The sequence below is a fragment of the Atractosteus spatula genome, chromosome 22, assembly GCF_055471065.1.
Source record: "Atractosteus spatula isolate fAtrSpa1 chromosome 22, fAtrSpa1.hap1, whole genome shotgun sequence".
Taxonomy (NCBI): Eukaryota; Metazoa; Chordata; class Actinopteri; order Semionotiformes; family Lepisosteidae; genus Atractosteus; species Atractosteus spatula.
The window spans coordinates 11017046-11036662 of record NC_142727.1 but is presented as its reverse complement, the minus strand read 5'-3'; the positions used below and the strand labels follow the sequence as shown (position 1 = coordinate 11036662).

The following is a 19617-nucleotide window of genomic DNA, read 5'->3' as shown; positions in this document are numbered from 1 at the left end:
GCGCGTCGGCAGATCATACCCTGCATTGGAACTTCATGTGCAACCTGCAGCACGACTGATCTCAAGCTTCAAGATGGTGCTTGGAACAGCCGGCCTAGTCCACTGAAGCCAATGTTTTGCAATTAGTGTAGGTGCCTGTCTTAAAGCACACTGCCAAGTTGAAGCAGCTGTCTGTAGTCCTTTTGGAACCTAAAATATTTGTAAATCTGCATGGAATAAGATTTCTGTTGCACTATAGGTCTAGACAGTATGTGGCACAGAATTAAAACGCTGTTTTATACGCCTGATATGTATCTAGTTGACCCATGTTACACTGCATGACATATACAAGCAAGCTGCAGCACAGACTTCCAAGCTACTGTACACAGAAATGCTTCTGTTCTAGCATGGCGAAATTCATATGGCTGAATGACAGAAATGGTTTCTGAAAAGGCTGGCAATTTCTTTAATAGCTAAACAGCAGCTGCTAAGTGGGTGAAGCCGAAATAAATGCACAGGCCTGGTGAGAATGATTAAGGGAGACAAGCCAGCCTTCCTGGGCCTGTTGTGGCATATGGGACTTGTTTGCTCTGTCGCGGAGGACTGCAGGACACTCCCCTGGGACCCATGTCCCCGTCTTTGCTCTCGGAGGCATCCCGGGCCCCCTCACCTTTCCGTCGTAGTACTTCTCCCGCTTGTCAGTGAGGACGGAGCGGATGACATTCCCCGAGTACTCGATCACCATCTCCCCCGCGTCGATGTTCCTCTTGCAGAACAGTCCCCGGCCGTGGATGGCGGACCTGATGGACACACGAGAAGCCAGCGAGGTCACTTTCACTGCACCAGCTCCCTTGTAATACTTCAAACTGGATTCCTGCACACCAGTGGTGCCCAGCCCCGGTCCTGGAGGAACATGGTGTCTGCCTGTTTTCACTCAAGCCGAGCCCTGCATCTCCACCGCTCATTCATGACTCAATCGATCTGCTTGCTTGTCTAGACCTAATCAGTTCCAAGTGTCCAAATATCCTACTTCAAGGGTTCTGGTTCGAGCAGCGGCAGCACACAGAACGTTACACAGCCTCTTAATTGCTCGCCGTTATTTCTAACTAAACAGCTCCTACTAGCTGGTCCGCTGATGATGACACATCAGATGAGAAGAGGCTGTTTGGGCCACTGGACCATTTTAGTCCTTTTGCTCTGTGGTATGATAGACAGGGCTGGTTGCACCGGGAGCACACCTGCCAAGAATGAAATGCTCTCCAAACCCCTCCCTGAAAAAGGATAGCAAAACAAAAACATGTGAACATGCAGACGCCACACAGACAGGCACCCCAAGCTGGAATTAAACCCGGCAGCTTTGAGGCTGCAATGCCTGCCACCATGCTACCACGCCTGAAGAATCTGATGTGGAAATGCAGAAGAGTAACAGTTCAGAGCCCAGTGACACATCTCTGGATTCCTGTGCTCGGTGTGCAAAGGGCGACTCGGAATGAGACGCAGAGCCCCCAGAGGGACTGCACCAGTGCGAAACTGCTTGCACGGGCCGACGCCCACAATCGCTCGCGAAGCGCCACGTCCACAGGGCGGGCACGCTGCAGAACGGACCCCCTACCTGTAGACGCCCACCGCTTCCTTCGATGTCTTCTTTAAGTGCCTGAACCTCATGGGCATGGGCAGGTCCATACTGGTGGGACGGCTGGCAGAAAAAAAAAGACCGAGAGAATCACTGGTCGGTCCTCTCAACGGGCTTTGTTGTTTGGAGAAGGAGGGAAGAGAAAGACTGAGAAGAAATTAATGGAAGACAGAGCCACAGCATAAAAAGAAGGGGTGAATAGTCCGACACAGGGGCCCCGCCTCAGGCCAAGGAGAGGGCAGCGCCGAATCCCCAAACAGAGCCACTCACCGGGCAGACTTGAGCTGCACCTCCTCTTCCTCCTCGTCGTGGGGGCTGTACTTGGGGGGCTGCCGGTGTTTGGAGGCCAGGAAGTTGAACATGTCAAACACCGAGCGCCTGAAAGGAAGAGATGGGAAGACGAGGAATGACACCACGAGCGAGGGGGCCTAGAGGAGCTGGGATCGACAGTCTTGGGGCCCCACTAGTCCGTTTCGCCCGCTCGTTCCTCACCGCGACCGCCGCGCTCCCTCGCCACGCCCTGCTGCACGCGCGCGCGGTTTCCTGCAGCCGCCTACCTGTAGTTGACCTCCGCTCTGGCCGCGCCGTGCGGGTTGATGGGCGGCTCATCCGCCTCCTCTGGCTTGTGGAAGCGGAACTTGTAGTTGCGGCAGTGCCGGGCGCCGTACAGCTGCTCCAGGAGGAACACCACGGCGTCGTGGATCACCCCCAGCATCCACAGGCCGTTCACCCCTGAGAAAGAGCGAGGCAGCAAGAGTGAGGACAGGGGGCGGCTAACCCTGTAAAACCTTGTGCCTTCTGCTGCCTCCATCTTGTGCTCCAATTCACCCAGTAGTACATTTTTTTACAAAGCCCTTGTTCTTATCCTGTATAACTTGTTCTTGTACTCTACTTAGAAATATATACATTGTGGTTGTATCGTGATTAGAGACTGAGCTCCTGTTTTTCTTTTCTGCCCACTAGAATTCTGGATTTGTTCAAAAAGAACATCTGCAGAAGAAGACTAGCTCAAAGCTACTGATCTACAGGATAAACAAGAGAATGCAGAGGAACAAGTAAAGGTTCATTCCATGCTGAAAAGAAAAGAGACACAATGTTTTGGCTGTGGAGCCTTCTTCAGGTGTCGCACCTGAATAAACCTTTACATGTTCCTTTGCAGCCTACGCATGCCTGAACTTAGGGGAATGTTTACTCCCTGAACGTCTAGAGGCTGTAATGAAGGCTCAGATTTTTATGCTTTGTTTTGCATTACAATACAACGCAGTATATAGCGTAGTGGAAAGGTCTGGGGTCTCTGAAGTGGGCGTTTGTGGGTTCGAGTCCCTGCTGCAGAGACAGCTGTGTAATGGAAACCAGCATCGCTAGGGGATGCTCTGGCCTGAAGGGTTGATAGGGCTTGGATATGTAAAGTACAAGAGAGGATACAGGAGAAAGCAACCCTTTCAGGCACGTGTGCCCTCACTGATATTGAGCAGATTTCTGTGCAACCCAGAAACCCACAATGAAACAAACTCACATTATCTTTTAGCAACACGCTACATCTTGGATTTGAATGGACCCTGAAACCCCATATACAGAGAAGTGTTTTTAGTAATGAACATTAAGTCACATTAAGTCAAGTAGGGGACGTTTATCAGCTCTTCCAGAAAACCAGGTCATGCAAATTTCTGTCTAAACCCCAGAACTGTGTGATGGGAATTAGATCCTTTAATACAAGCTTCATCCTGCTTTTGATGTCCGTTCTACTTAATATTATTTTGATTGTTTACCTCGAATGGGAAAAAGATTCACAACCAATAGGTGAAGATCTTTTCAGGGCAGGAATGAGACATTTAGGGAACTCAGTCGCACAGAGATCGGGGCAGGACGGCTAACCTTCAAAGGAAAGTTCCTTCAGCCTGGCATTGGAGCGTGCCTCCTGCACCTTGTCAGTCAGGGACTTCCAGGCCTCTACAGGGAGGAAAGGAAGAGACAAGAGGCGCAGTTGAGGAAGAGTGTATCGCTTCTGAAGTGGAAGCCCCGAGTGTGAGCGTAAAACTGGAAAAACACCAACACACAAACTCTCTATGGCTTACAGCACGCATCAAGATCCATATATAAAGCACCTGCCACCTCCTGTACTGGCTCTATGGCTTCTGTTTTTAGGGTTTTCTCGGTTATATACACTCATAATGCACCACTGAACAATCTAAGAAACAAACAGAATGTTAAAAAATAAAACCACACAAAGTAAAATCTTATTATTATTATAATTATTATTACTGTCAATATTTTAATAACCGTAACCATCAATAACCGTTTTAATCGTGCAGAGACCTTATTATTCCTTAATAAGAATACTGTGTACAAGGTTAGTGACCACAGTGCACAATGATCCTGATGCTCTGGAATCAGTCTAGTGAACAGCAACCTGATACATACCTGGGTTTAAGGAAGTGTCAGACATTGACAGGCTAAAAGATTTGAATCCTTTTGTCTTGATGTATGAAGACAAAGAGGGGACCTGATTTAAGTATTCATAATCCTCAAGCACACTGACTAGATGGACTTATTCAGAATAAACAGGAAAAACAAGAACCAAAGAACACAACTGGAAACTACAAGGTGTATTTAAAACTGAGAACAGGACACTTCTTTATGTAAAGGCTACCCAGGTGTACTGTCTTTCAAGAACAAGCTGGATCAGATTCTCAGATCAATAAGTTACTACTAATTACCCCTTCTAGTCTTGGCCTCTTCTCGTTTCTAACCTTTGTTATGCTCTTGTGCTCTTTTTGTTGTGGTTACAAATCTTAAATGAAGAACAATGCAGGTGAACCATGTTTTTTGGAAAGAACCACCAAAATATATCTCTTCCAGCCTCGGGCTCAGTGTGTACGGAGTGGCAATCAGACTCAGTTTTCTTTTTTCTATATTATTGAGCAGTAATCAGAAATCTCTCTTTAAAAAAAGCATGTGCAACAGCAATGTCATCAGCACCAACAAACAAAACAAAACCCCAGAGAACATTAACAGGAGCTGTAAGCTGCTGTGATTTAATTAAGACAAATTGAAAAAGGCATCTCCATCAAAACCTGAAGTACAGCAATTTAAAGCAGTCAATTAATTAAACCATTAAAGGCTTCTGATTTAACGTAATGCAAATGAGTGTTTACTGTGTCTGAGTGCCATCTGTAGGGTAACAGGCCAAAAAAGAAGGCTTAATAATAAAAAGCGTGAACTCAGGAGATGAGGAGGTCCGACAATGGACAAAAACAGGGGTCAGAGGTCACCTTCAATGCTCTCCGAGCGGATCTGGAAGCCGTCGTCGCTGCAGATCTCGAACATTAGCCCTTTCTTCGGCTTCCTGTCGGCCGGCCTATCCTTCTGCTGCTGCTCCTGCTCCTTCTGCTGCGCCCCCACAGCCCGGGGCTCCCCGACTGACGCGGCGCGGGGCGGAGACGAGAGTGGAACATTAGCCAGGTATCCCTTTTTTATTACACTCCGAGCACTCGGACTGCTCACAAATCACTTTGCGGTTGCTACGGACGTGGTCTTTCGATCAGGAAGAGGAGCGAGGACTGAAGAAAACTCCTGCAGCCGTGCAAGCATTTACTGATCTACCGTGCGCAGGCGCAGCTCACCTGTGGCCTTGGGTTTCTCCTCGGGGGTCTCCAGAGCGCTGGTACCCTGGGCAGGAAGTGCCACGGTTCCATCAGGAGCATCACTGCAAGCACACAACCCCGGCAGGCAGTGAGACATGCACATTCTTACTCCACAAACACAATTTAACACAAGCGAAATGAGCAACAGGACTTCTCAGCAAGAGAGCCGTTTCAGTTGAACATCCTGATGCATTGTATCTTTAATGGAAAGGGTGAGAGGACACAGCAGGGTAGAAAGACGGAACTTTTACTGGGACAGCTCAGTCAGAATGTGAAACCTGGGAGACGATTCCCAGACTCGCACTATGCAGGACTCACCCCTTCCTCGCCTCCCTCTCAATATCCATAGGTTCAGGAGAGACAGGACGTCTAGCCCTAGAAACACACACAATTACAAGTCTTTAGATTTCAGCCATATGGATATATTTCCACGAGTAGCTACACCACATGCTTAACAAATTGCTTGTATTATGGAAGACAAGTGGAATAGAGGAACTGGTTTAAGACCCACATGGAACATGATACAATTGCAAAGCCTGCTGGCAGCTTCCCACTGAGTCGAGAGAAGATGCATCTTCAGGAAACCGCAATCAAACTGCAGTTACACGGGTGGAGAAACCGATATGATCTGGGTCTAACGTGATCGAACTATCAGTGATTAAATCTGGGTGTAATGTGTATTCTGACTTTTTTGCTGAGCGAGAGGTGTAAAAAAACAAAAGCAAAGGCAAGGTTCTCAGCTTGCAAAATGAGCCGTCATCTATTTTTCACGCTCTCCTGCAGACATACTGCAATCTCCACAATCTTCACAGCTAGCCACTTCAGACCTCATCCCTCCCCCATGACAGGAGTGCGTGAAACATGTCTCACCAACGGCACTGCAGACCCGCAGGTGTCCAGCAAGTCACAGGAACAACGGGATCCCAACCCTGACCAGCTAATCCCAACCTGACCCCAGTGGTACTATGCCGGTTGTGCTTTGCTGCTGGGACAAACTCTCCCTCTTACCCTGGAGCGGAGGCATCTCGGCTGCCGGCGTTGGCCGCCCCCTGCTTTTCCCGAGGGCTGTCCACGTGCATCGGCTTGTGCTTCTTCCCGCTGCCTTTATCCGGGCTGGGCTGCGTCCGCTTCACCTTGATCTTCCCCTTCCCGGTGGCCTCGCTGGCCGCAGCAGTTAGTGCTGCAGCTGCTGCTGATGCTGCTACTCCCGCTCCCGCTCCTGCGGTCGCCGTCTTGTGCGCCTGCTGCTGGTCCGAGGCCCGCGAGAGCGGAGTCGCCCTCGAGCTCTGCGCTGAGGTGCCCAACGTCCGCACCCTCTCCGGCGCCGCAGTGCTGGGCGCTAGCGGCGTGGGGGCTGATATGTTGGCGCTGGCGCCGTGGTCGAGCGCTTGAGGTTTATCGGCCAGCAGCGGAGTCACTGGGTAGTGCTGCAGGTGGTAGCTGCCTTCCTGGTCGGCCGGCTGGGCGACGGGCATGCTGATGGCCTGAGGGGAGGGCAGGACGCAGATGCTGCTGGTGTTGGGAGTCGGAGCTGGGCCACTTAGCTGGGAAATCATACCAGGCCCAGGCTGCAGCACCATCTGCTGCTCAGGGAGGCCCAGACTCTGCTGTGTGGCTTTGAGGATTAGGTTGCTGATGGATCCTGTGATGTCTGCTGGTCCAAGGAGCCCAGGGGTGCTAAGGGATACCGATCCTGGTCCCAGGAGGTTGCCAGGCCCACTGGTTGGCATAGAAACAACATTCAGCACAGGCTGGTTGGGATTCAGACCAGACATCGTGCAGGGTACCAGGTGTGTGGAAGACTCGTGCCCAAGGATGCCTGGTTGTCCAGCCTGGGCAACCATACCCTGGGGCAACAGAGGTGCCTGCTCAAAGTACACTGCGCTCACCTCGGATTTGGGGCGCTTGATGATGTTGGGAACTGTCCGGTGAGACGTAGCTGCTGCTGCTGTAGCCAGAGTGCCCAGCTCCACCAGCCTGGACTGCCCCTGTATTCCTGCAGGAATCTGGGAAGGTGAGAAGTTGATGAGGGTCATGTTGGGCGCAACCTCCGAGGGGGCTAACGTTGGTTGGGTCCCCGAGCGTGCTAGCTTCTTGGTCTTGCGTGGCTGGAGCCGGGAAATGGGGCGCTTCTTGCCGTGGCCTGAAGCGGGTGCAACAGAGGAGGGAGAGCTAGATGTAGAGCTGGAGATGATGGAAGAGGCCACGGCAGCCAGCTCGGGCCGGTGACCAGCCTCAGAGACAAGCATCTGGGGGTCCTGGGAATGCTGAACCCCAATGCGAAGGCTGGAAGTGGTACTGGGAATTCCAGTCGGGAAGTTGGCCTGCGTTGCACCTGCAAAAGCATGGATCTGGGGGTGATGGGGCATGGGAACCAAGCCTTTACCAGCAGTAGGGAAAATGGACTGAGAAGTGGATATTCCAGGGTTCAAACTTGGTGCTAGCGCCAATCCTCCAGTCATTGACGCCAAGACTGAGGAGCTGGTGTCCATGACGCCAGCAGTTGTGCTGACTGATGGCGCGATCTGTATCTCTTGAGTGACCCCATTGGGGAGAGTCTGAAAGACATAGAGGGGCTGCATGTGCTGGTTAACCACAATCAGTTTCTCTGTGCCAGGCTTGAGATGGGTGGCAGTGGTCTGAACGGCGGTGCTTGCTACCTGGGTCGGGCCAGGACTCTCTGCAGTGGCAGGCATGTACTTCTGCCCTTGCAGTGGGATGGTAGGCGAACTGGGAAGTCCAGGTGTACCAGAACTTCTGGCTAAATCGCTGCTAGGCTCCACAACCTGACCAATTGGTGGACTGGTCATACGGTCTCCTTCTAGACGGGTGGGGATGAAATGCTCTGGGGTCATGTGGCCTTCTGTGACTTGTGACTCCCCGCTACCTGCTCCCCCTTGCTGGGTCTCACTGGAAGCACTGGTGGCCCCTCGCGATTTGTCACCACCTTTCTCAACCTCCTCTGAAGGCAGAGACAGGATGGAGCGCTCTGGGGGCTCAGGAATCAGGGCACTGTGGTTCTGGTTGGCCACCGAGGGGCTGCGTGTGGTCAGCACAGAGAGGTCAGAGGGCAGCTCCAGTGGGAGGTCGTATTGCTCTTCCCCAGGAATGGAAGCATTTACTCCGCTCTCTACGGGCTCAGTACTGGGCAGCTGCTGGGAGAAGTCCTCAAACAGGCCGATGTCCTTGCCCCGGTTGCCATCGAGCCCGAAGCCCTCATCCAGAGACAGAAGCTCAGAGGAAGAGGTCTCAGGTTGCTGTCCAAGAGCCTGCATGGAAGGCGTGTTGAGCACAAACTCCATGATGTCGGAGGGGAGGATATTGCCACAGTCGTCGCTGTTGGTGTTGTCCGAGTCAGATTTCAACAGCTCTGTGTTGAGGGTGAGCTGAGCCTCCAGGGGATCCTGCCCCTGTGATTTCACGCTACTCAGAGGAAGGCAGTTTTCCAGCTTGTTTCCATCCTTCAGGCTCTTTCTGGTGTCTCGACTGTTGCTGACACCACCATTATTCCCAGCTCCTCCACCACGGTTTTCGGCTTCTTTGCCAGTGCCCGAATCCTCACATGACCCCATATCCAGCTTCTCTCCCCGGCTGTCTTTGCTCTTTCTCTTGCCAGTGCTCTGAGTGGTCTTGCCCGATGTGGAGGAGGTAGCAGCAGTGCTAGTGGCGTTCACGCTGGTGTCACTTTCTGAGCCATCATCTACGCCGTCCAGCTGGCCAATCTGTGGGCGGCCCAAGTGGTCCATTGCTCTACCTCCTCCTTCTTCCCCTATCCGGTCCTCTTCTCCCGACTCCTCCTTGAGGAAGCCATGGAGCTGGGAGTCCCTTCCAAGGCATTGCTCTAACCCTCCTTCAGGGGTCAGCCCACGACCCGGGTTGATAATAGTGTGAGTGAAATTGTAGTAATAAGCGTCCTCGTCGCTGCCCTGGCCCACGACCCCCTCCTCTTCCTCTCCGCTCTCGCCCGAGGAGGAAGTCGTCATGTCATCCGCCCCGTCCACCTGCCCTTCGGCTGCTCGCTTGCTGCCCCCGCCTCCTGACCGCTTCTTTCCCGAAGAGGAGTCCCCGCTGCTGTAAAAGGGAATGTCTTCTTCACCGTAGGACCGAACGCCATAGAAGGGTGTCAGGCCAAAAAACATGTTGGACCGCGCACGGGCGCTGCGCCGAGGGTAACGCCGCTTCACCGATCCAGCGCTGTCGCTGTCGTCCTCGTGCTGCTTGACTCCACAACTGCTGTCGCCACTGCCGTCCTGAAGGGCGTGCTCAGCAGCGCCTTCTGGGCTGTCCTTCTGAAAAACCCCATCGTCCCCAGCACTGTGCTGGGCACCAAGGAGATGCGCCACGCCCTCGTCCTGCGGGTGCTGGGCCTCCAGTTCCGAGCTCTTCGAGCTCACGCAGGGCGGAGAAAACAGGAGGCTCCGCGACGATTTCTTGTGAGAGCCCTGGGGAGCAGAGGACGTGGAGGTTGATGTGGTCGTGGTAGAGGAACTGCTGACGGTTTTGGTCCCATTAGGGTCCATTTTCAAGGGCGTAAGGGTCACCTTGACTGTGCGTTTCTTCTGGGACACCGATGCCTCTTTCCCCGATGTTTCTGTGTGAGCTTGTGAAGCTTTGAACCCTTTTTCTGAGCCACACTTGTGCTGCGTCCCCCCAGGGGCGCTCGTGCTGCTGGTCTTCTTCTCTGAACCAGGAAATCTCTCTTTACACTTCAGAGATTTCTCTCCCACGGGACTCTCAAAATTCTCAGGGTCCAGCTTCCCAGAGCCTTTGGCATTGCTACTCACAGACTCCGTGACAGAGGGGTCTGAGGTTTGTGTGGTACTGTTCTGGGGCGTCTTCTCCTTCTCCTTCATCGTTTCCTTGCCCCCCGCTGCTTTCACTTTGGAACGTTTATCTTTGGGGTTGGGAATCGCGTGGCTGGCCCCCGGGGGTGGGGCTGCCAGCAAGCTGCGCTTTACGGTGTCCTCTGCTGGCCTTGGTCCCGGTGACCACGCGGTCTTTACCGCGGGCAGTGCGCTGGGCATTGGTAGCTGCTCGCGGGGCTTCTTCACCCCACCTTTGTGATGCAGAAGAGGAAGAGGAGGAGGGGGAGGTGGAGGAGGAGAGCCAGGTTTTGGAAGGTCTTTGGAGGACACCGCAGCCGTAGAATTTCCATCTTTCACTGGCTCGCTGCTGTTGGCATCCTTTGGTAGCGCAGCCGAATGGTGCCTGGATGCCAGGCTAAGCCCAGCTGAAGGAGCCGCGTCTTTGGTGCTGCCTTGCTTCCCCTTTTCGGTCTTTGAGCTGCTGTTGCTTCTCCTGTGGCTGGTGAGGACAGCCGTCGCCACCGGAGGGGACACCTGGCTCTCTCTGGCCAGCGACGGCAGTGCCGCGCCACTCGTGGAATTCTGTCCCGCTGACTTGCCCACGCCTTCCCTGCCGCCCTCTCCCTTCCTCTCCTGGGTGCTGCTCCCGTTCTTCCGGGAGGCCCCAGGGCTGAGGCTCCCGGACTCCCGGGCGTGACCACCCCCTCCACCACCACTCCGGCTCTCCGCATCCCAGCTCCCGGGCTCGCGGGGGGTGGAGGAGAGGGAGGGGGCGGAGGAGAACCCCCCCGACCTCCCCAGAGGCCCTCCACCCCGCGAAGGGGAGGTGACCCGCTGTTTGGGCTGCTGCGGGGAGATGGAGGAGGTGCTGTGGCGCCGGGACCCGATGCTCCGAAGGCCGGAATTAAGCAAGGGGTCGCCCACGGTCACTATCTCATGGGTTGTGGGAGAGGGGTCCCCTAGAAAACAACAAGACATGAGACGGATTTGAATGGAGTTCATCAATGTGGATTCTTTACATTATTAAATCTTTAAATTGTTAAAGGATTGTGCATTTTAAACCATATAGTTTTCCTACAATGACAATTTTTCAGATTGTCAAATGTTCTTAATTGCTACTCAACAGACAATGAATGCCTACAAGGTGCAGTTACCTGCAGAAGGAAGAGGCCTGGAGCTGGGAGATCTGTGACAGGGGGGGTAGCTGGGGTGCCTGTTGCGGGTGGCTGCCTGTGGCTTTTGGGGTGACGGGAGAGGCTTTTTGTCGGCGGGGCGCGCAGGTGCCACAGAGCCGGGGAGTGGGCACATCTCAACGTCTGTGCAAAAGAAAGACAGCGTCTCACCACCTTGCCCTTCGAGCTCCACCTCGTCTAGGGCCAAACCCATGTGAACGATGAGTTTTCTGTCCAGCTCAAGTACCAATCAATTCAAAGGCAACAAAAAATGAATATTGTGAACAAAATAAGAATTGGGCCACGCATACTTAGATTAGCCTTAGGACTGAAGTGGACTCATGAACACACTGCTCCAAGTTGTGAGGATGGGTGGGATGTACCAATCTGAACAGTGAACCACAATGTCAAGCAACGCCCCACACTCTGATCAATGACACATGAGCACAGTGGCCTACAGGATAAGGTGACCATCACACTGTATTTGTCAGAGAGATTAACCCACCGAGGCCAACAAGGAACGTGCGACAACAGAACCTGTCAACACAGCATATCTTTCAAAAGCACATCCATTCTTCCCTGCGGTCGAACGGTGTTGTGACCCCACTCTCACCTGTGACCGGTGGGGGGCTGTGGGCGATGGTCCGATTCTCCTCCCGTTCCACTGTGCTGTCCACGTCGGCCTCCACCACCGGTGGGTGGCACACCAGGATCTTGCAGGTGTACACGCAGCGCTTGCGGGCGTCCAGGGTGCTCCAGTACACTCGCGAACACCTGTCAGGACAGCGAGACGGCGACATTCAGGGATCTGAGATTCCGTCATTCAGAGCAGAGGGCCTACTCTGCAGCAGCATGTATGTGCAGGAACTGCTGTCAGGCTATTTCTGGTTTCTGCATTATTCACGGTTGGGTTTTCGACCTGCAGCTAAGCTTTTTATAACGGAAGTCAAACTTTGCATGCATACCTTTGGGAAATAGAGGGGTATATGCAAAGCCCAGCCCTCCTCAAAAATAATTTGTTAACTAGACCAAGCAAAGGGAAACCTCTTTACTTTTGCCGTTTTGAACGAGATCTCTGAAGACTGGAACTTACTGATAGCCGATGGGGAAGAGCTTGCGTTCGCAGTCAGAGAGTTCGGTCAGGATCCCCAGGCAGTCAACAGTCATGGAGCCTTTGTAGAAACACGAGACACATGGTTATACAGTTCACTCCATCAAACTCTTTTTCTGTGGTGCCCTAGTCAGACCATCACACTCCAAGAGATTAATCCACTGACACCAGAGGGGGTCTGTGACACTGACAGCTAACCTGTCAACACAGCAAATTATTAAAAAGCATCCTCCCTCTATCTATCCAACGCTGATCAGGGGGTGCAAAGCAGAACTATACACCCAATGGAATGCCAACACACTCAAGCACAAATGGATAATTCAGAAACGCTAGGTAATCTAGCCAGCTTTGGAAAGTGGGCTTGTTGTTTAAGCATCCCACAGGAAGGCAGAAAAAACAAGCAACTTATCCAAATGGCCCTATCCAGAATCGAGCAGAATTAAAATCCAGTGCTCATGTGGAGCCCTTCAGAAGCACAATGAATGAAAAACCCAAGATCAGACGCATTCTATTTTAAAACCAACTTCTTTGAGGAAACAAAACAAATATATTAGCAACCAAAAACACAGTACACCACAGGGTGTACTGAAAAGCAAGTACTACATTAGATTGACCTCTTACGGGTCTGGTACTAAACCACACTGAGGAAATTTGGCTTTGTAACATATCTGACAAAAGGAAGCTGACATCTAGCCGAGGCACAGTGACCTATCTCAGCTTGCCAGACAAACATAGACATACCAATCATCAAGTGAATGTTCTCTGGTTCCAAGCCATTAAGAAACTTCCTCCGGAGGCTGATCCCCTCGAAATCCACCAGGATCCGCCGCGTGACCTCGAACCCAGTCTCCGATACCACCTGCAAGAGCCGAAAACAGGCAATCACAAGACTGAGGCTGGTTTCTAATCCAATACATTTGGCACTGGCAGTGATCCAATAACGATGCTCGCAGAGAAAGGGGGAGTGTTATCACTCAAATACACTTGAATGTACAATCTACAGGGAACACCAAATGTTGCATACTTTTAGAAATTTGGAATTGACCTTCACCAGAAGGAAGCAGTTCGAAAATGGATGGATGGATATTTCTGCCTGTGACTCCTGTAGGGGGAGAACGAGCACCAGCAGACACGCACGCCAGCAAGAGCCACAGTGCCTTACAGGTGAGCTGGTTTGCACTTGACGAGCAGCGGTGCTCTCGGCTATCACTGCAAGCCTAAGAGCACCCCCCACAGGTCTCGGGAGACATGGTTTCAAGGAAAATAGAGGAGAATCTGACCAACGACTGCCCAAATTACCCAGGCAGCACTCTGCCAACTGTGTGCCAGTTTCCTTTTGGGCAACCCTTGTCTGAGCTGGCTGGTGATATGACCCAGGTTCGAACCAGAGCACTATTCCCTGGTTTCATCACTTGGGGATCCCTAGCTCTGCGTGCAAAACTGTCGTCGGCTTTATGCAAACCTTTGTAAGTTTGGTTACTAAAGGAGACTAAAGATTTATAAACCACTGCCACAGCTACAGGTGTCTTAAATTGTGGGGAAAAACCCTGCATAGTGTAAGGCCTGTAACAAACCATACAACTAGGTAGTCAACTGCACTGAAGACCATGAAGTAAAACCCTGAAAAGGTGCCGAGAGAGATTCTGTACAGGAGTTCCCAGCATCCTGAAAGAACTGTAAAACCATGTTCGGTCACAGGAACCCCTTACCTCGCCCTTTATGAGATCACGGTGCCTCTGGCAGTACACCTTCTTGTCCTCCAGGAAGACGCAGTGCCGCAGGCGGGCACACATGAAGTGGTAGTTACTGGTGCAGGAGGTCAGGCAGCAGCCCACTGTGGCCCCGGGTCTCTGGCAGTGCTCACAGCGCTGGCAGGGTGGAACAGGACAGCCATGAGCCAGGAATTCACACAGGTCGACAGAATGGCTTGAAACGCTATTCGCAGACTTGAGTACCGTATTCCACAAGGTTGCAGACACATACAGTGAAAGGAAACCATAAAAGAATGGTTTATCTTTAGCTGACAACTCTCAGCTCTGGAAGTGAAGAGGAAACCTGCTTACAGACAAATTTCTCACTGCATGCTTAAAGAATCGGAAATTATAACCATTTCACAGCTCCACAAGTAAAACCAGGTGCCGTGTCTTCATCCACACGCCCAAACCGGCAAGAAACTGGATTGGAATAAGCTCTCGCCTGCCCCCTGCCCAGCTCGTACCAGCTGTTTTCCCCGGATGACAGCCATGTGGACATTCTTCAGTGAGCCATCGTCATCCTCAAACACCTCCGCCGACCACAGCGCGCAGTTGACGTGGGTCCATTCGTTCTGTCCGATGTACAGCAATCTCCCACCATCCTGAAAATAAAACAGCACCCGTCAGCAGGCTTTGTCCAGAAAGGACACAGGGCAATCTTCAAATAGTCATTCCCATTCCAGTATACAGTATACACAACCAGTCTATAGTATATAGACTTCCAGCATACAGTATATACAGCTCGTTTTTTTAGCATATATTTGTATGTCCCTTTAAATCATCAATTGTGGCTTAAAACCGGGCATTATGGCATTAAAGGCTGGTGATGCCATGCAGTCAGTGAGGCGGTGGTGCCGTCTGTGGGCAACAGCAACACTCACATTGGTGTTGTCGTCGCCGTACTTCAGACACAGGACGCACTGCCTGTTGTCGCTCACCCCCGGCGGGGGGGCGAGTTCGGGGCTGTCCTCTCGACTGAGGTCCGCGCCTGACAGGAAAAGCACAGAGACGTCAGCCTGTTCTGGAACAGACACAATACCACACTCGAGCTGCACGCTTCTCCAACGCCTGCTCCGGCGCCAGGCCCCACGCTTTTCAAACAGCAAGGAGACTACTGGTGCACAATGGCTGCCATCGCATCATCCAGGTGGGGCTGCACACTGGTGGTGGTGGAGGGGATCCCCATTACCTGTAAAGCACTTTGAGTGGAGTGTCCAGAAAAGTGCTATATAAGGGTAAGAAATTATTATTATTATTAATTGTTTCGACGGCATGCTGTGTACAGTACAGCATTCCCATGGTCCAAGGTAGGAAAACATAGTAAAGGCATGGTACAGCCATACAAATGCTGGTAAAAGCCTGAATTGTACTATGGTAAACTTAACACAACAAGTTTTCCAAAGAGAACCTTTGCTCCAAGACCTGTTGAGCAGGCATTAAACCCTACAGCAGCAAAAACACGCCCTCCCTTTCACACACTCAGAGTCTCTCGTCTTCTACAGTGTAACAGCGGCACAATGTCCTTCCTCGCCCTGTTAAATTTTCCCTCTTCTTTCGGGAGTTCTCACCACGAATAGGCGGGGGAGGCGGGGGTGGCGTGGGCGCGGGGGAGTCGGGGTCTCCGGGCCCTTTGGCGCGGGGCGCAGGGATGATCTTCTTCATGGGGGGCGGCTGCTCGGCTCGGGCGATGTCCTCCCGCTCCTGCCACTGTGCGTAATTGTGGTCGAGAGAGGGGGGCAGCACTGCGTTGGGGAGCAGCCCACTACTGCAGGGAGAGAGAGAAGAAGAGATGGGGAAGCACAGCCCATTAGAATACACTGCTGGTCCGGCAGATTACAGGTTAGCCTTTCTGCACAGCAAACCAACAGCTAACACCTTCAGGCAACGTTACAGTCATGCTACATCGCTGTACAAACCGCTTGCCAACTTGAGATTCTTCAGTAAAGCTGCATAAAACAACTGTAAATACGACAATCAGTAAGTAAGAAAAAACGTTTTTAGTTTATATTTATCCTAAACTTCAAACAGCTAGGTTTTGAAGAAGCCCCAAAACCACAATACACACATCAAGGCTTGCATATTGTAAATTACTTAAAACATGACCCAAAACTGGAATATGTCTCCTATTCCTTTGTAATTGGCACTGGGGGGGGCCTCTTTCTGTCTGGAATCAAGTGCTATTTACTTTCATTCTACCTTGACTTTAAATTAGTACACTTAATATTAAAACAGTCAACAAGGTGACCTTTGTGTTTTTCCCACCTGTCCTCTATATAAGCTAATACTCAACAGAACATTCAGTGTCCCCAAAAGCAACCGGCGCTGTTCTGCAGGAAAACAGCTACCTCTGTACACAGGTGCAGACAGGAAGGGCACCGTGCAGTCCCTGGAGGGTCTGAGTCTCAGCCCTGGGGTAGCAACCACTGAGCAACAGACCACACAACACGCCCCACTCCCACTGCTCTTCAGCATGGGACAGCTCCAGTCCTTGAAGCACTGCAGAGAACTCTGGTTTTCATTCCACCTCTGATCGTAATGACTTACCAAGCAGGACAATCCTTTGAGCCCGGCAATGAACAAATTTCCTAAAGGGCTGACAAATGGAATCGTAGAATTCTGACACGAAATCTCTCGACTTAAATGCGACGATCACTGACTCGCTTAACAGACAAAGTGCAAAATCTTCTTGCACTTTTCATCGTGTATTAGTTTTGCAGGGTATTTGTAAACTTTGAATAGACTGTGATCTCTAAATCCCATTCCATAAGTCATTTGCTGAGGGACCGAGGAGTCAAAAAAATGAAATGGACCCCAAACCAGACTGCAACAAAGACCATGAGCTCTTCTCTTCCTTCTATAAAGATAGATGTTTAATCAGCATGTCTTTTGGGGTGCAAAACGGCACTTCTTAATGCACAGAGCTGCTGCTATTTGAAATACACTGACTACATCAACGTTGTGGGAGGTGGCGCGCTGGGAACGAGAGACGGCTCGTCTCATTAACGAACGATCGAGTAAGGAAATGAGAGAGACTCGCCACAGGCTTTTCTTCTGGTCTCATTTGGAATGTCCCATGCCTATGGAATCCTCACAGCAGAACTTGCGGTGATGCCTCCAGAGCTCTCTGCCATGACAACAAAGATCATACTCACTTTGAGGAGATCTTGTTCGGCTCCCAGAACCGGGACTCCTTCACTTTGAACCAGGGGAACACCCTCTCCATTTGCTGAAACACAAAACAGCCAAGGTCACTTTAAACGTCAACAAAGAAGCAAGAGACCTGAGTCGGCTTTATAAGAGGACATATGAGAAACTTTCAGAGCGGAAAGGAGTGGGCATTATCTTTCACATCATGCTTGCTATTTTCTACCACAGAAAGCATTTCTAATAACTACATAAGAGCCGGAAATAAACAGCCTATGTTGGTCTATTTTATTCACACCACACACAAAATACCAGGTATCCTCCCCTCCCCCTAGGTTCAACAGCAGCAAGATATCAACAGCAGATAAAGTGCTTACAGGATAATGGGCTTCTCAAAGACGTCTTACATAAACTGGTCAATGGACAATGGGCAAATTCTGCAGGGTTTTGAAGATAAGAGAAAGCAGTTGACCACACAATCCCTTTTTTTCCCGAACCACACTACTTTCTGAGACTGCCTGGCTGCAGTGAGGCCCATCTCTAGATGTCAGCAAAAGATGCCTGATGAATAACAGTGACGTGAGATTTGCCACTGAAGGCCAGGAGTCTTCACTTTTCAGACTAGACTCTCCACTCACCCGGATGAAGAAGCACTTGACCATGCTGTTGGCCTTCTTGTTTTCTGGCTGACCCCCATCCGAGTTTATGGCCGTCTGAATGATCTTCACAATGTCGTCGCTGAACTCCAGCTGGAAGCACACACCCAGACAGACAGGAGAGCTTTACCTCTGGACTCCCGGTTCGCCCGCATGCACGCCGCACGGAAGACAAATTTATCTGCCCCAGGTGCTCCGGCCTATTCGTGGAAACACTCACACTCCGGCCTGTGGCTGAGGGGGCCTGTGTGGTTGTGAACTAAAAATGATTCATTTTTGCATAAGGACTGGTATGACCGCAGGTACATAACAAATGTGAAGAAATTGTTTTTAAAAACAGGGAATGTCGCGGACACCTAATAGGAGAAGGACAGAAGAAAAGGGAGAAAGGACCCAGAGAACGTTGTGCTAGAGTCTCCTGCTCTCTGGCCCTGCCTGGCCTTTGTCAGTAGTGTCTCAGGATGTCTGAAAGCAGAGACTCACCACGGCGTTGTACCGGCCCGTTTCCATCTTCCTCTTGACAGACTCCAGGTCCGGGGGCGAGTCGTTGGGGGGGGACACCTCAGTGAGGACGGGCGGGTCGGGTCCCTCCGGAGAGCTGCGGGATGGGAGGCTCTCCTCCGGCTCTGGGTTCAACTCTGGGGGCTTCATCACTGGCTGCAGGGGAGCAACCAGGGGTCAGGGTGGGCGGTCAGAAAAGGGCCACAACAGAGGTCAAGGGGAGAGAGGGTATGAGAGCCCAGAATGCGAGTGTGCCGGGATGTTCCGGAAGTTTCTTTAAATCCAAAAGAGGCTGTGCACATTGATTCTGCTGGAAAGCGCTGCGTATTGTGGTTAGTGGAGGGGCTGGGGGGGGGGGGGGCACCGGGTGTGTTTGTGAACGCGTGAATCCTTTTCCGTTTTTTCTACTTAATCGCCGATCGAGAAGATGCCACTCAGTTCACCCGTCTTCTCAGCCGCCCAGCTGGGTTTGGGCTCAGAACAACATAACTATGGTTCACCTCACTAATCCAAGTGCTTTAAATCACGGTAAAAAAGCACAGTTGGTCGGAATATTATCCGGGAAATGCAGGTTGAGCTATGCGTTCCAGTCTGGGGCACGTAACTGGCCAACTGTAACTGGGATTCCCTGAATGGACAACTGGGTGACCGCAGTCCACGCAGGACTGGGATTAGCCGGCCAAAGTCATGTCAGCTCCTGGCACATCCGTGACTCCAGGGCCTTTCCTAGAGTGAGACACACGGCTACGTCGCTGGCGGGGGAGCTTGCGCGGCGTCCCGCGACGGACAAGGGCCCCCCCCCGGGCGGACTGACCTGACGGTAGCGCAGCAGGTGCGTGGAGGTGCGGGAGTTGAGCAGCGCGGTGAGGACCTGCCGCACCGAACCCTGCAGCTCCTTCTCCAGCGCGGTCCTCCACTCCGCCGGGTGGCGCTCCGTGCAGTTGATGCAGGTGTAGGCGATGCTCTCCGGGAGGTTCGACAGCATCTCGTACATCTCGTCTGCAACAAACACAGGGGGCGTGAATGAGGGCGTCCACGTGAACAAATGAACCTCCAGCCTCCAGTTTGCCGTTTGTCCTCTCCTAACATTGGGTCTCTGCTGCCGAACGGATTTCTGCTTCTGCACATTGGGGAGCTTTCCTCCTCCTTCCGCTACACAGCTCCTGCAGAAGCCAGCTGTGAGAGGAGAAAGTCACAAGCTCATACCAACTACGCATG

At 51.9% G+C, this 19617-nt stretch overlaps 1 protein-coding gene across 3 annotated transcripts in view; it reads right to left on the bottom strand.

Annotated features, from left to right (window-relative positions):
- kmt2a (lysine (K)-specific methyltransferase 2A) overlaps nucleotides 1-19617 on the bottom strand; it is a 61843-nt gene that overhangs the window by 5762 nt on the left and 36464 nt on the right. For all 3 annotated transcript variants that reach the window (XM_088939994.1, XM_088939995.1, XM_088939996.1), the window contains exons 15-35: nucleotides 19214-19398; nucleotides 18382-18555; nucleotides 17881-17991; nucleotides 17251-17324; nucleotides 15667-15863; nucleotides 14980-15086; nucleotides 14563-14700; nucleotides 14054-14212; nucleotides 13086-13203; nucleotides 12327-12405; nucleotides 11847-12007; nucleotides 11216-11377; nucleotides 6265-11020; nucleotides 5575-5631; nucleotides 5236-5318; nucleotides 4885-5031; nucleotides 3488-3562; nucleotides 2170-2344; nucleotides 1883-1990; nucleotides 1592-1675; nucleotides 650-779 (exon numbers count right to left, since the gene is read on the bottom strand). In XM_088939994.1, the coding sequence (XP_088796120.1) occupies nucleotides 650-779; nucleotides 1592-1675; nucleotides 1883-1990; nucleotides 2170-2344; nucleotides 3488-3562; nucleotides 4885-5031; nucleotides 5236-5318; nucleotides 5575-5631; nucleotides 6265-11020; nucleotides 11216-11377; nucleotides 11847-12007; nucleotides 12327-12405; nucleotides 13086-13203; nucleotides 14054-14212; nucleotides 14563-14700; nucleotides 14980-15086; nucleotides 15667-15863; nucleotides 17251-17324; nucleotides 17881-17991; nucleotides 18382-18555; nucleotides 19214-19398 (7280 nt within the window). The remainder of the gene's footprint in view (nucleotides 1-649; nucleotides 780-1591; nucleotides 1676-1882; nucleotides 1991-2169; nucleotides 2345-3487; nucleotides 3563-4884; nucleotides 5032-5235; nucleotides 5319-5574; nucleotides 5632-6264; nucleotides 11021-11215; nucleotides 11378-11846; nucleotides 12008-12326; nucleotides 12406-13085; nucleotides 13204-14053; nucleotides 14213-14562; nucleotides 14701-14979; nucleotides 15087-15666; nucleotides 15864-17250; nucleotides 17325-17880; nucleotides 17992-18381; nucleotides 18556-19213; nucleotides 19399-19617) is intronic.